Source organism: Mustelus asterias, chromosome 27 (genome assembly GCF_964213995.1).
Source record: "Mustelus asterias chromosome 27, sMusAst1.hap1.1, whole genome shotgun sequence".
Classification (NCBI taxonomy): domain Eukaryota; kingdom Metazoa; phylum Chordata; class Chondrichthyes; order Carcharhiniformes; family Triakidae; genus Mustelus; species Mustelus asterias.
This window is the reverse complement of record NC_135827.1, coordinates 30,531,246-30,546,656: the sequence shown is the minus strand read 5'-3', so window position 1 is coordinate 30,546,656 and position 15,411 is coordinate 30,531,246. Positions and strand designations below refer to the sequence as shown.

The 15,411-nt window shown below is 41.3% G+C and overlaps 1 protein-coding gene across 1 annotated transcript in view; it reads left to right on the top strand.

The window, feature by feature from the left end:
* Positions 1-15,411, top strand: part of ppp2r1ba (protein phosphatase 2, regulatory subunit A, beta a) — a 53,914-nt gene that overhangs the window by 6,250 nt on the left and 32,253 nt on the right. The window contains exons 2-5 of the mRNA XM_078198940.1: positions 10,767-10,857; positions 10,963-11,063; positions 13,173-13,405; positions 14,450-14,597. Coding sequence (XP_078055066.1) covers positions 10,767-10,857; positions 10,963-11,063; positions 13,173-13,405; positions 14,450-14,597 — 573 coding nt within the window. The remainder of the gene's footprint in view (positions 1-10,766; positions 10,858-10,962; positions 11,064-13,172; positions 13,406-14,449; positions 14,598-15,411) is intronic.

Here is a 15,411-nt window from a genome sequence, read left to right as displayed (position 1 = left end):
AGTGGACGTTCAGAGACTATTTCCTCTGGTGGATGTAGCTATTACTAGGGGGCATAACTATAAGGTTCATGGTGGGAGATACAGGAAGGATGTCAGAGGAAGGTTCTTTACTCAGAGAGTGGTTGGGGTGTGGAATAGACTGCCTGCTTTGATAGTGGAGTCAGACACTTTAGGAACTTTCAAGCGGTTATTGGATAGGCACATGGAGCACACCAGAATGATAGGGAGTGGGATAGCTTGATCTTGGTTTCGGACAAAGCTCGGCACAACATCGTGGGCCAAAGGGCCTGTACTGTGCTGTACTGTTCTATGTTCTAATTGTGAAGCTGCTTAGTTGAGTAGGGGCTAAGAAAGGAAAAAAGATAGAAACTGAACAAGAACATTCAATGAAGGAAACTGAGCATTCAAGGCAAAAACATTATTGGTGTTTTGAAACGTTCTAGTGCAGCTGTAGAACATGCTGGAAGTGCACTTGTTTATCTTGCTGCATTTAACTTGAGGTTGTGGATCGTTAAGTTGAGAGTTACCATAGTTTGGTTTGTGATGGAACCATGGTGTAAATAGTTGTCTGATAAAGGCTTTTGGTACTTTCTCCAGTCTTATTAATTCACGGGATGAGGTCATCACTTGCTTTGCCATTCCTAATAGCCATAGAAACTGAGAGGTATTTCAGAGGGCGTTGCTGTGGGTCTGGAGTCGTATGTAGGCCAGACCAGGTAAAGATGGCAGATTTCCTTCCCTTGAGGACATTAGTGAACAAAATGTGTTTTTACGGCAATCAACAATGGTTCCATGGTCACAGTAAGAAGTCTCACAACACCAGGTTAAAGTCCAACAGGTTTATTTGGAATCACGAGCTTTTGGAGTGCTGTTCCTTCATCACAACGCCGGCATCTCCACATCATGGGTTCCATGGTCATCATTAGACTTTTAATTCTGGATTTTTAAAAAATTGGATTCAAATTTCACCACCTGCTGTGGTGGGATTCGAACCCAAGTTCCAGTGTTACTGGGTCACTGGATCACTAGTCCAATGACAATACAACTATGGCACCACCTCTGTTAAAGACAAACATTTATATAGCGCTTTTCACAAACTCAGGACAGTGCTTTACAGCCAATTAAGTAAGTGAAACCTGTAAATGAAAAAAATCCATGTCCAAATTGGGGCGGCATGGTAGCACAGTGGTTAGCACTGCTGCTTCACAGCTCCAGGGATCTGGGTTCGATTCCCGGCTTGGGTCACTGTCTGTGTGGAGTTTGCACATTCTTCTCGTGTCTGCGTGGGTTTCCTCCGGGTGCTCCGGTTTCCTCCCACAGTCCACAGATGTGCGGGTTAGGTTGATTGGCCATGCTAAAAAAAATTTCCCCTTGGTGTCCTGAGATGCGTAGGTTAGAGGGATTAGTGGGTAAAATATGTAAGGATATGGGGGTAGGGCCTGGGTGGGATTGTGGTCAGTGCAGACTCGATAGGCCGAATGGCCTCTTTCTGTAGGGTTTCTTTGATTCTTTCTATGATGAAATGCAGCAAGACCTGGACAATATCCAGGCTTGGGCTGACAAGTGACATTTATGATGCATGAGTGCCAGGCATTGACTGTAATCACCAAGAGAAAATCTAACCATTGCCCCTTGACACTCGGTGGCATTGCCACCAGTAAGTCCCCCACTATTAGCATCCTGGGGGGGTTACCATTGACTAGAAACTGATCTGATTCCTCAAAGACCAGAACACTGTCTACAAGGGACAAGTCAGGAGTATGAAGCATGATCTCCACTTGCCTGGATGGGTGCAGCTCCAACAACACTCAAGAGGCTTGACACCATTGAGGACATCGCAGCCCATTTGATTGGCATCCCATTCACAAACATTCACTCCACCACTGATGCACTATGTCAGCAGTGTGTGCCATCTAGAAGGTGCATTGCAGGATCTCACCAAGCCTCCTTAGACAGCATCTTTCAAATCTACAACCTCTACCACCCAGAAGGACAAAGCAACAGATTAATGAGAACACCACCACCTGGAAGTTTCCCTCCAAGCCACCCACTATCCTGATTTGGGATTATATTGTGGTTCCTTCACTGCCGCTGGATTACAATCCTGGCACTCACTCCCCAACAACACTGTGGGTGCACCTACACCACAAGGATTGCAGTGGTTCAAGAAGGCAGCTCACCACCATCTTCTCATTGGCAATTAGGGGTGATAATAAATGCTGTCCCTAGAATGAATAATATTTAAAAAATCAAAAGGATTTGCATCAGGTGTCCTTAAATTGTCAATATATGTGCATGGAACAAAATGAGATAAATATATTGGGATTGGCTGTCTCTCCTACAGTATTTCTTCCCTTTTGGTCCCTTTATTATTAATTAGAATTATGCAACTAATAGGATGCAATTTCATTTTTTTTTGTTTGTTGGATATGCCAGTCATTGCTATCTTGATGTCCTTTTCCATTGAGAGAGGGAAGTCCTCCTGATCCTGGAATCTGCTGTGTTTGCAGCCTGCACAAGATGAGGCAACTGCTGTAGGGCTGTAGTGTCTGGGCGATTGCACTCAAATTAGGGAATGGGAAGTGGAAATAAAGGCCAGCAGAGCCTCCTCTCCTTCCTCTTTGCGTGCTGCAGCTCCTAATGTTTGAAATTTTGAGGAGGCTGATACTAGCTAGTTGGTATCTGATACACTGGTACTCAGCTGGCGCATTGGTTCGGCTATGGATCTTTATGGATTTCAGCCTGCCTTTCTGCACCCCACCCCACCATGCTATTCTGGCATTGTGGGCCAACCCACAGCATGTGGACTGCAGTGTTTCAAGAAGGCAGCTCACCACCACCTTCTCAAGGGCAACTAGGGATGGGCAATAAATTCTGGCCAGCCAGTGATGCTTGTGTCCCATGAATAAATAAAAAAAATGTGGAGTGGGGAGTTCTTTACCTAATATCCATACTGGCAGGAAAACCTCTCATTTAATCCAAGAAATGGACTGTCTCCCTCTCATTTTAAGTGGTGGGTCAGGAGCTCCTCATTTTACAAACTGAATCTTTTTTCTCTCCAAGCGCGCCACCTCATGCTTAACTGTGTGCCCCATAGCGCACTGAAGGCTGTCCCATAATTCCTATATCGCGAGTGTCCATGGTTTGAGGCATTTTGTAACTATTACAATGTCAGTTTTTTTGAATATGTCTGTCTCTTTTTTTGGACATGCCCTTTGGTTACAGGTTTCACTGAACTGTTGCAGCCTGGTCTCTGTTGTAATGTAGGCAAAGTAAGAAGTTTAACAACACCAAGTTAAAGTCCAACAGGTTTATTTGGTAGCAAAAGCCACAAGCTTTCGGAACCTTAAGTTCCTTCTTCAGGTGAGTGGGAATTCTGTTCACAAACAGGGCATATAAAGACACAAACTTAATTGAGTTTGTGTCTTTATATGCCCTGTTTGTGAACAGAATTCCCACTCACCTGAAGAAGGAGCTTAAGGCTCCAAAAGCTTGTGTGGCTTTTGCTACCAAATAAACCTGTTGGACTTTAACCTGGTGTTGTTAAACTTCTTACTGTTTTTACCCCAGTCCAACGCTGGCATCTCCACATTGTAATGTAGGCAATGCAGCTTATTTACATACAGCAAGGTCACACCAGTAGCACTGTGATAATTTTGGGTGTTAGAAGTGGATAAATATTGGAACAGGGCACTTGCGGAGCTCTCCTTTGAAAAATTGCTTTGAGATCTTTTACATCCACCGGTGAGGGCAAAACAGGGCCTACATCTCAATGGCAAAACTAAACTATACCATTGAAGCATGGTTGACAGCTTGCGTTTATTTTTAAGAACTTAAAAATGTTCATGCCCCTCACCGTTTGGAAAGTTATCTTGAGATTAACATCTGTATGGGTTCCTTTCCTTTTCCTCTTCCACTCAGCTTCCTCACTGGCTGAATATTGTTGATGCAACCTAGCCTTGAGGGCTAAATCAAAATACTTGTAGATACTGAAGTCACCAAACGGCTGGTACACTATCACTAATGCCTGTACACAACATTTATGTAGCACAGCTTGTAAAAAATCAAAGCTCTTGGTGTAGAAAAATGTATTCGATTGGTGCGGGTGCAGGTTGCATCACTGGCTTTTCCCTTTGATCTTCAAATGTAAATGTCTAGCGTCAAAGATCAAAGTAAACTTGTGCATCGCTGTCCCAACCTGAACCATGGAATTAAAATCACCCGAGTTGATAGAAATGTATGTGCTAATTTCTCTGAAACAGCATTGAAATTGGGAACATGTTGTAGCTGTGCTCGGCGTTTGATGCAATTTTACTGTATCCATCCCCACTAGATCCGCATTGTAATGACAGGAAAGTCATAACCATGCACTGTAAATGTAATTTTGTTTTTAAAAGGCTACAGCTGAAGGTTATGGGGTATGCATGTGTGGTGCTGTGATATGCACAGTTTCATCTTGGCCCTGTTATTTAAAATTGCTTCTGATTTCTGTTCAACATGTCCACGCTCCAAATTTATCCTTTAAACCTGTCTTGGAACCTCTGTGGCAACACCAAATTTGTTCCCAGCTCTAATTAAAAGAAATCTATTTCATCAACTGTGATTTACCTAATTCATATCTGATTTGTTAATAAACACAGTTTATTTCTGTTCCTTACTTCAAATTTTTGGATAATTCTTGTTTTTTATTGGGTTTCATCTTTCATAAGAGGCAATTTCAAAACTTATTACCACATTGTTTAGCTCACTTCATTGGATGAATACTTGCCTTAGCCAATTTCATATGAAGGAAGAGATGCTGTATGTAAGATCATTTAGATGGCAAAAGATTTAGAACCATGAAATGATACTGCTCAGAAGGGGACCATTTGGCCCATCTTGTCCATGCTAACCCAGGTGCTCTTTCAGATCCCATCTTCCTGCACACTTGTGCCCATCTAGATCACCATTAGATAGTACTGTGATGATACAGTTATTGATTAATTATAGCAATCAATATCTCAATTAGTCCGTAACAAACCCAGATATGACATGAGGAAGACCTTATGATGAAGAATTTTGAACAGCATTGATGCAAATTTCACTTGTTCCTCACCATTACCCCACACGTAGCATCTATTATGTCACATTACTCAGACCGTATTTCAAAATTGGCTCTAGAAATGCCTTTACAGGCTTCCTAGGAGGCCCAACCCAGATGTCCCATAGACTGACCACTCGCTCACTATGACATTGTTCCTGGATTTATCCCACTTTAAGCGCAGACTTTGTCTTTTGGTTCTACTGTTTTTTAAATTCTTTCAAGTGGTGTGGGCTTCTCTGACTGGGCCAGCATTTATTTCCCCTCCCTAATTGCCTTTGAGAAGGTGATGGTGAGCTGTCTCCTGGAACCACTGCAGTCATGGTGTAGTACGCCCAGTGCTCTTAGGGAGGAACTTTCAGGATTTTGACCCTGTGACAGTTAAACAATGGTGATATATTTCCAAGACGGGGTGGTGAGTGACTTGGAGGGGAACTTCCAGTTGGTGCTTTTCTCATGTATCTGCTGCTCTTATCCTTCTGGGTGGTAGCAGTTGTGGGTTTGGAAGGTGCTGTCTAAAGAGGTTTGCTGAACTCCTGTAGTGCATCTTGTAGATGGTACACATGGTTGCTACATTGTGTCGGTAGTGGAAGGAGTGAATGTTTGTGGAAGGGGTGCCAATCAAGTGGGCTGCTTTGTCCTGGATGGTGTGAAGCTTCTTGAGTGTTGGAGCCACACTCATCCGTTGAAGAGAAGTGTCTTTCTGGGCAGGGTGAGATATCATCATCTGTGTTGTTAGGTTCCTTTCAGAATCCTATATATTTGCTTTATTATTGTCACATGTATTAACATACAGTAAAAAGTATTGTTTCTTGCGCGCTATACAGACAAAGCATACCATTCATAGAGAAAGAAACGAGAGAGTGTAGAATGTAGTGTTACAGTCATAGCTAGGGTGTAGAGAAAGATCAACTTAATGCAAGGTAAGTCCATTCAAAAGTATGACAGCAGAGGGAAGAAGCTGTTCTTGAGTCGGTTGGTACGTGACCTCAGACTTTTGTATCTTTTCCCGAAGGAAGAAGATGGAAGAGAGAATATTCGGGGTGCGTAGTGTCCTTAATTATGCTGGCTGCTTTGCTGAGGCAGCGGGAAGTGTAGACACAGTCAATGGATGGGAGGCTGGTTTGTGTGATGGATTGGGCTACGTTCATGACCTATATACCGATCATCTCACTTCCAAATCATCTTTCTTCCAGTCTAAACATGTCCGATGTATGAGATGTTTCCTCATCCAATCCCTCCACACTCTCAATCATTCCTCCGCACTCTCAATCATATTAGTTGCTTTTCTACTTGAGTGAATGAGGATTGGATCTTTCTGTCTTGAGTTTGCTGCAATTAAATTAAATTCAATTTTTTAACTTTCATTTCTTGACATTAACTTGCGTCTGGAGTTTGATTCCACATATTGCTTTGCCCAAGTGATCATTCACGATGTGTGAACATTTATGTTGTGTGACAGTGAGTCATTTGACTATGGGATTGTCACAACTGAACCAGATTCAGTGCTCACTGAGCATCTTTCTACTTTGTGCAGTGGTTTGTGGATTATCAGGTGTGGGAATCATTGCTGCTTTCTTCCTCCCTCATCCCCACTCCTTGGCCTAGGGGCATTCTGACTTCTTGGAACAACCCACTGCTATCTGAAATTGATTTCATTTCACTCCACTAAGAGGGAAAGGATGAGATGCTAGAACATCCTTGGTCTGTATGGTTAAGCCCCTCACTGGATAAACGCGCTCAGCTGGTAGCAGTGATCCTTTCCCAGGTGTTTGTAGTTAAGTGTTTTAATTACTCCTCCTGTGACATGTCACTTTCAAAAGGCAGGAGTTTCAGTATACTGAGATGGAGCTCGAAACTATAACATCCATAACCTAACTTGCTTGGCAGAATTCTTGAGGTATCATTTGTTTTGTGACTGGTATTTTTATCTTGTGTAATTGAAAATTGTAAAAAAAAACTTATCCAGAACAGGAAAGGCCCATTAGATCCAGTGAAACCATCGTTTATTTTAAAGGGCAACCCCACCTACCAGTTTACTGATCAGACCCTGTCTCCAGAAATATATTATCTCTTGAACAAATCTGTTTACCACTTCACTGGGCTGCTTGGGCAATGTACTTGGGAATTCTCTTAAACTTTGGCTGAAACACGTTCTGCTTGGCTCCCTTCGTTATTTAGTTTGAATTGGGCTCTCTGATTCAGAAACCGTTCATCATAATGTATAGGTGTTCAGATTCTGAGAGGCCTTTAATGAATAGTAGCTTGGCTTTCAAATGGTCAGTTTTGTATTTTTTTTAAATATGCTGGTTTAAAAAAAAGTATTCAGTTTTGTTTTCTTAGGGATAGGTTTGTCTTAGTTTTCAGGAATGTGTCAGAGAATTTTCAGTGATTTCCCACCTATAAGTATTTGAAAGCCAGCACCATAATTAGACCATTTAACTGAGCCCTTATTCCAAACTCTAGGCCATTACGGGGTGAACACTCGCTAAAAATGGCATCAAAGGGAAGGATGAGGGAAAATACAACTCGAATGGAAGAGACATGGTTGAATTGCAGATGTTATATAGTGACGTTGAATAAAAGAAGCCGTAATTACACCAAGAAAATTGAAGATCTTTATAAAATATGGAAAATGTCTGAATAGCTGTAGAGGTGGGGATGATGGAAATGGGAACACCAAAAACTAGCAAAGGATGGTTTACTAGTTACTCAGGAGCCTGGAGAAATGGTTGGTACCAAGGATGCTGACCATCTTGCAGCACAGTGTTGGGTTACAGGCACTTGTTCCAAATGCAAACCATTCTCCTACCCGCTAACACCCCCCCCCCCAATTGCCCTGGAAACTCTAATACTGCCACCCAAAGTCAGCAGCATTACTGGCAAAATGAGAAAAGAATCTGTAGTTAAGGTGTGAAATTATTATAATTTAAGGTCAGAGAACTGCAAAATGCCTAAAGGTCAGATAATAGTCATAGAGCAATATAGCACAGAAACAGGCCCTTCGGCCCAACTGGTTCAAGCTAACCATGGTGCCCTTCCTGCTAGTCCCAATTGCCCACATTGGGCCCATACATTACTCGCCTTGTTTTGAGGAGCTTTTGAACAGTACAAAAAGTCAGATTATCATAGATAATCATAGAATCCTACAGTGCAGAAAGAGGCCATTCGGCCCATCGAGTCTGCACCAACCACAATCCCACCCAGGCCCTATCCACATATCCCTATATATTTACCCACTAACCCCTTTAACCTATGCATCCGGGGACACTAAGGGGCAATTTAGAATGGCCAATCAACCTAGCCCGCACATTTTTGGACTGTGGGAGGAAACCGGAGCACCCGGAGGAAACCCACGCAGACACAGGGAGAATGTGCAAACTCCACACAGACAGCGACCTGAGCTGGGATTCGAACCCAGGTCCCTGGAACTGTGAAGCAGCAGTGCTAACCAGTGTGCTACTGTGGGATGGGAAATTGAAGTGGCAAGTGACAGGGAGCATTGGGATTGCACTTGCAGATAGAATGGAGGAATCCAGCAAAGCAGTCTCTTAATTTACTTTGGGCCTGCCCCATATCGAAGAGGCAGCCTTGAGTAAGTGAATAAAATATGTACTTTGGGACAAGCATGTAGATTGAAGTGTTGACTGTTCTGTTCTCCACAGATAATATCTGACCTACTGAATGGTTCCAGCGTTTTCTGTTTTTGCACCAACTGCAGCTTTGTTGTTTTTGGAGTGTCACTAAGAAGCTGGACTCTCATGACATGTTTGATCAGCTTTGCAACATTATTAGAGGTCACAGACATAAAGGAAAACACATACACAAATACTGGTACATGTGTACTTGTTCCAATATTCCTGCTGAATTTGCCCTGAATACAGACACCCACATCTTATTTGAAAGCTGCTCCTAGTGGAACTGGTTCCAATATAAATGGCTATTAAACCTGGCAAATACTTGCAGATCTCATTCATACTGACTGTTGAATCTTGTGCCAAGCAATGGTCATATTCCAGTCAGTTTGACAGCATTCAGGCTACTTTAACCCTGCTGGAAGAATATTGATCAGTTCCCCTGGTGCTAGTGTCTGCGGATCAATGTCTTTTTATATAATCTGTTGTTAAGATAGGAAATGGTGTCACAACATGGGTTTGCTGATTTGAGCTCTGAAATGCTCCACCCTCTCAATGTAGCCTCTGGGAACAGAGCGCTTTTGTGTGTTCAAACATGGTGCATGCTACTGTGCATCTCCCTTAAGGCAGTATCACATAGAGTGGAGCCAATTAGAACAATTCTTATGAGCTCACCAGCGATAGTTTGTGTGAAATCCCTGCAAGTGCTGAGACTCAGAGGGACCTATTTCATAACTTAGACATGCGTGAAAATTTTTTTGCAATGTATTGATAGTGATGTAATGTCCCAGTGAGGGTGTATTCTGAAATGTTAATTGATAATGCGCGGTTCTGTTCTAAATGCAGAAGTTCCTATCTAACATATCACAATGGGTGGTGATTTGGTATACTGGCTGTCCAGTTAGATTGGATGAAATATTCTCTCAGTACAGCTTAATGACATTCAGCTCAGTTATGCGTTTTACTTTGAGCGTAAATCCCACATTTCTACTCTCCAGAATGGAAAAGTCAAGCAACTAATTTTTCACTGTTAGATGATGATTTAGAACTTCATTGTGATTTTTCTTGAATGGAGACACAGCTAAAAATTGTGGTGATTGGCTCAGTAATAATGGAACTTGGAAGATGTGAAACAATATCCCAAACTTTGTGATGGTAGGAAAGTGGGGGGCTGGTAGTGTCCCAACTCTGAATATTAATAGCCCATAAGATTGGCTTACAGAGGCTAGTGAGTAGCTGAGGCCTCCACACCAGGAAGGTCTGACTTAACTGGCTTAAGCTAGGACTATTGATAGAGTTAAAATTGCTCAGCCAGAAGGGCTGGACTCCAGTCAGGGTTCTCGCTCTCTATTACTGATCAGTAACCAGAGTTGGAAGTGTCTATGTGGGGGTATTGTGAAAGGAGCTATGTGATGCCCTCCATACTAGAATGACCAGCATTCATACGGTTCATCACCAGTGGGACCAGGTACCTGAGAGCCACCATTGTCCAGGAAATCATACCCCAGAGAGGGATAATTGTATCGGTGTATTGTCTGGCAAACTGTGAAACATCCAATTTCTTTGTATCAAGAGTACTTTGGGATGAACTCATTTCCCTGGTTCTCTATTATTGTAAGAAGTTTAACAACACCAGGTTAAAGTTCAACAGGTTTATTTGGTAGCAAAAGCCACAAGCTTTCGGAGCGTTGCTCCTTCGTCAGGTGAGTGGGAATTTCCCACTCACCTGACAAAGGAGCAGCGCTCCGAAAGCTTGTGGCTTTTGCTCCCAAATAAACCCCTTGTTGGACTTTAACCTGGTGTTGTTAAACTTCTTACTGTGTTTACCCTAGTCCAACGCCGGCATCTACACATCATCTCTATTATTGGCCTGTTGTGTTGGTCACTGTGTCATCTAATGTAAATTGTCACGAAGGGTAGTTATTAAGCTAGCCCTCTGGCATATTGGTCTCCTATTGTTTAATAAAGGAAATATTATTTGTACATTCATTCTCAAATACTGTTTTCCGGACCTAACTGACATTCACAAATTATACTTTTCCTTTTCCCAGCTGCGTCTGAACAGTATTAAGAAACTGTCAACAATCGCCTTGGCTTTAGGAGTTGAAAGAACTAGGAGTGAGCTACTTCCATTCTTGACTGGTATGTACAAAGCTGCTGGTGTTTGCTGCTGTATTAAGAATTATCCAACTGAAATATGAGACTGATCTTTAAACTGATTTGAACTGGTTTCTTGTTTTGATGTAGATACCATTTATGATGAAGATGAAGTGCTGTTGGCCTTGGCAGAACAACTGGGAAGCTTCACTGTTCTTGTTGGTGGTCCAGAATATGTTCACTGTTTGCTGGTAGGAAGTAACTTGCATTTATATAGTGCCTTTTGGACCTCAGCATCTCCAAGTGATCAGAGTCAATTAAGTAATTTTGAATTCTCACTGCTATCTGTAGACAAAGGCTGCAGCCTTTGTCTTGTGCAGCAAGATCCCACAAACAGCGATGACAAATATTAACCAGGACACAGAGAAACCCCTGCTCTGTTCCTAATTGTACCACAAAGTTTTCTTATGGTCACCTGAGGAAGCAGATGGGGCCTCAGTTTATCATCGCGTAATTGACAGTTCGGCACTGTATTGAAGTGTCAACCTAGGTACGTGGCCCAGTCAGATCTTGATGCATGGGCTGCTGAGCGGATTCTTAGCAATGAACAGGCGAGCTGTTTCCTGCATGTAGTTTGTCACAATGACAAATAATAATAAAGCCTTAAATTTATATGATGCATCAGGATATCTCAAAGCGCCTTACAGCAAAACAAAGCATTTTTTAAAAAAAAGATTGGTCAATGTTGTAATGTAGGAAACATGGCAGCCAGTTTGGGCATGATGAGGTTCTGCAAGCAGCTTGATGCAACTGAATAATCTGAGCTGTATCTATCTCATGACAATGCTGAGTGTAATATGATCTACATTGAACAAGGTTTCGTGCAAAGTTTTTAAAAAAAAATGAGGATAATACATTGAAATCTGCTGAATTTGCTTTGTTGAGTTTAATTCCTGAAACCCCAGGCCTTCTGTAGCAGTTTTATCAGTTGGTTAAAACTGTACTCCTAATTGTTTTGCTAAAACTGTTAATTTGTCCATTCTCCATCCCTTACTTGCCTCACCAGCTGATGTTCTACAATTCCATATTGTATCACTTGCCCTATAATGTCGTGTCAGGGTGCATGTTCTTCATATGTAGCTCAGCTGCAGTGTTGAAAGATCCATTTCACCGTGGAGTCAGTATAATTGCCCCATTTCCAAATCTACAAGTGCCATTTGCATGAGAATTGATTGAGAACACTGGTTGATCGTTTCTTAGCTCAGTGCCACTAAAACTAACTGCTGTCCTAACAATTACTCAAACATCAGGCTTGTACCGATCATGTGCAAGCTACATTTATGTCCTGAGCTATTGGAACCAGAACCCATTTTTAAAGAATACTTGCAAGAATATTTTATATTATGTGCAGAGCACAAAAACCATATCATATTTCATGACAAAAAAACATTTTTATTCAATCTGTAATTATTGTAACAGTGAACAAATAACTTAATTGGCCTACATATAATGAAACTCGTAAAGGTCTTTTGTCAATGTGGAACATGTTTCAGATTCAAATGCTCTGATTTTCTAGATGGTGAAGCCATGATTGGTATGTGGGCAGCACTAAATTAAAATAATTATTTGAAATTATTAAACCATTAAAGCAGGCTATTAATCTTTTTCATATCAATGTTTAATTTAGAAATTAATTAGCAAGATATTGTTTGAAGTGTCAAAAATGAATTATTCTAGAATTATTTAATGATCTCTTGGAGCACGAATTTTAGCTTACATATTTACACATCTGCTTCTTTGCCCTGTGGTGCCTTTCTGTGCTCACTTCAAAAAGTCGCTTCTGTAGCCTCATATGTCAATATCTGCTGTGCTAGACTAAAACAAAGGCAATTATTTGAGTGTTGGTATTTTGTCAAATTATTGGCAATGCCAGAAGAAAACGTTCTTCAGATTTGTAGGTGCCTTATAATTAAGTATGATCATTGCTGCAAGATTACAGATGTAAAATTTGCAGTTCCCAACATGGCAATATGTACTTTGTACAACATTGTAAGTTCCGTACAAACCCCCATACTTTATTGAGGATACCCATATGCATCATCTTTGTATTAATGGAAATCCTTTTATGCTCCATTTTAACGCATGAATTTATGACGATAATTTTCATTTTTTTGTGGATTTATATATATCTTTTGTCTTTCAGTATCCCTGTGCCTCTTTCCCTTTCACTCTTATCTCCTGTGAATTTGCTCAAAAATTAATGTGAAACAGAGCTTTCTTTTGCAACCCTTCCTTTGTTTTGACGGCAGAGAACTAAATGGTGACCATGCATTTCACTTTAATTCTTCCTTTCTATACAGCCTCCCTTGGAAAGCCTTGCTACTGTGGAAGAAACTGTGGTACGAGATAAGGCCGTTGATTCACTGCGAGCAATTTCCCATGAGCATTCTCCTGCAGACCTAGAAGTCCACTTTGTGCCACTGGTCAAACGTTTGGCTTGTGGTGACTGGTTCACTTCTAGAACTTCAGCTTGCGGTCTTTTCAGTGTCTGTTACCCTCGGGTATCCAGCACTGTAAAAACTGAACTGCGCCAGTGAGTATGTCTTTTACTCTGTATACTTCTTCGTAATCGATTGTAGATTAAAAGTCAGCCAGAAATGCTGACTTTTACAGAGCCAAACCTTCTACTCTATTGGTTTTCAACTCCAGTATGGGACTTAATTGGATGAAGTAGGAAACATAATTTATTTCAGTGGATAAAATGTTTATTTTAAGGGAATAGCTGTTAATCTCGTATTGCAGTGAGAACCTGTAGTGGGATTCACCTTCAATGACATTTGCACTTAATATGTATGTGTAATTTTGGGGGGAGAATGAGGTGAAAAATACTAGGTGTCTCCTTGTAAATTGGTTTTCTGATCCCACTCATTTGAAGCTGTGAAGTTGCAAAAAGAAAAATTACATTGGGAGCTATGTTTGGAGAAGCTAATAATTGAAATGTTGCTGCTTGATAAGGGGTGGGATTCAGAGAATTTTACTTGCCAAAAAAAGTAGCTCGTTTTATTTAAAAATATGTAAATTTACAGGATGGAAGGAGGCAATTTGGCTCAGCATATCTGCCACCTCTTTTTTTAAAGCAATCCAGAGCATATCCCACTGCCCTGCTCCCTCTGTGTAGACCAGCTTTCTTGTTGAAACCATACGTGCGAATTGTATGTTTGTGCCAAATTGCCCCCCCCCCCTTCCCAAGGATCCAACAGCTTCACTCTTTTAATTGGAATACTGCTTAGTGCAGTTTAAATAAACTTACATTTCCATAAAAACATGTTATAAGGGCACCGTACAAAGTTTTGCAGTTACCTCGTAAATATTTGCTTGGGCAGAATACCTTTTCTTTTGTCGTATTCTACTTTGCCTCTGACTGACCTTACTTTAGTCAATTTTAAAAGCATACAATTCTGAGTATTTAAACATTACAAACTTTGGAATAGATAGAATCTTTTTCTTGCGGCATCTGACCCCCCTGCCTATATCAACTCTTGTACTATTTCTTCCAGTATTTACGCCAGAAATTGCACGCAGAAATTTCTAATACATAAATTAACCATCAATCTTGGTTTACATATTTTCTCTGCAGACATTTCCGTAGCTTGTGCTCAGATGATACACCGATGGTTCGTCGAGCTGCTGCATCTAAGTTGGGTGAATTTGCAAAGGTTCTTGAGCTGGAGTTTTTAAAAAATGACATTATACCCCTCTTCACATCCTTGGCTTCTGATGAGCAGGTATGTAGTTACAATATAGCTTCCCTATTTGCAATTCACCTCTGGGCAATAGATGCCAGATAATACTTCTGCAGAAGATAATCTTGCTGTCATTCAACTTTCAGTCTCCAATGCCTGGCTTCTCCATAGTTGCCTCAATTCCTAAACACTACCCCTCCTCCCAGCCAGACAAATGAATTTTCAGTCTTTATATTGGAAAGGAAGATTTTTCTACTGGATGCCATGATTATCTCTCTCACCTTTATCTTGCTGAAGCTGCTGCAATCCTCTTATTCAAATAGTTTCTGTATTCAATTACTTAAATCAACAAGAGTCATAATTTATTCCACATGTGATGACGTGTTTGCCATGAAATATTTCTCCTATTTCACATAGATGCTATAATGGGGAACAGATGGTTCTTTTAGGAAGCTGGTTCACTATCAACTCACTGGAGCAACTGTGCAATCTGCGCGCACACACAGATTGTATTTTACTGTGGGTTACCATGGGATGGATGCAGTATATAAATAGAGGGTGGAATGTTTCTCCCTCTCAGCAACGTTTGACGACAGCAGGAGGTGGCACACCCCCACCATGGGTTTCTCGTTGCACGCACTCCTTGATGCTGGGAAACCCCCAGTATGGGTACACTGTCGGCAGGTCTGTAAGATCCCACTGGCATCAACGGCAGTAAGATTTCGGTGAGAATGCACACGAGACACGATCTGGAACGGAATATAATTGACTCAAGTTATCATTGATAACTCATTAAACATCAGATCTGTGGGCTCTTATCCTGGTTTATAGAATCTTCCTTTTGGTACCCTTTTTT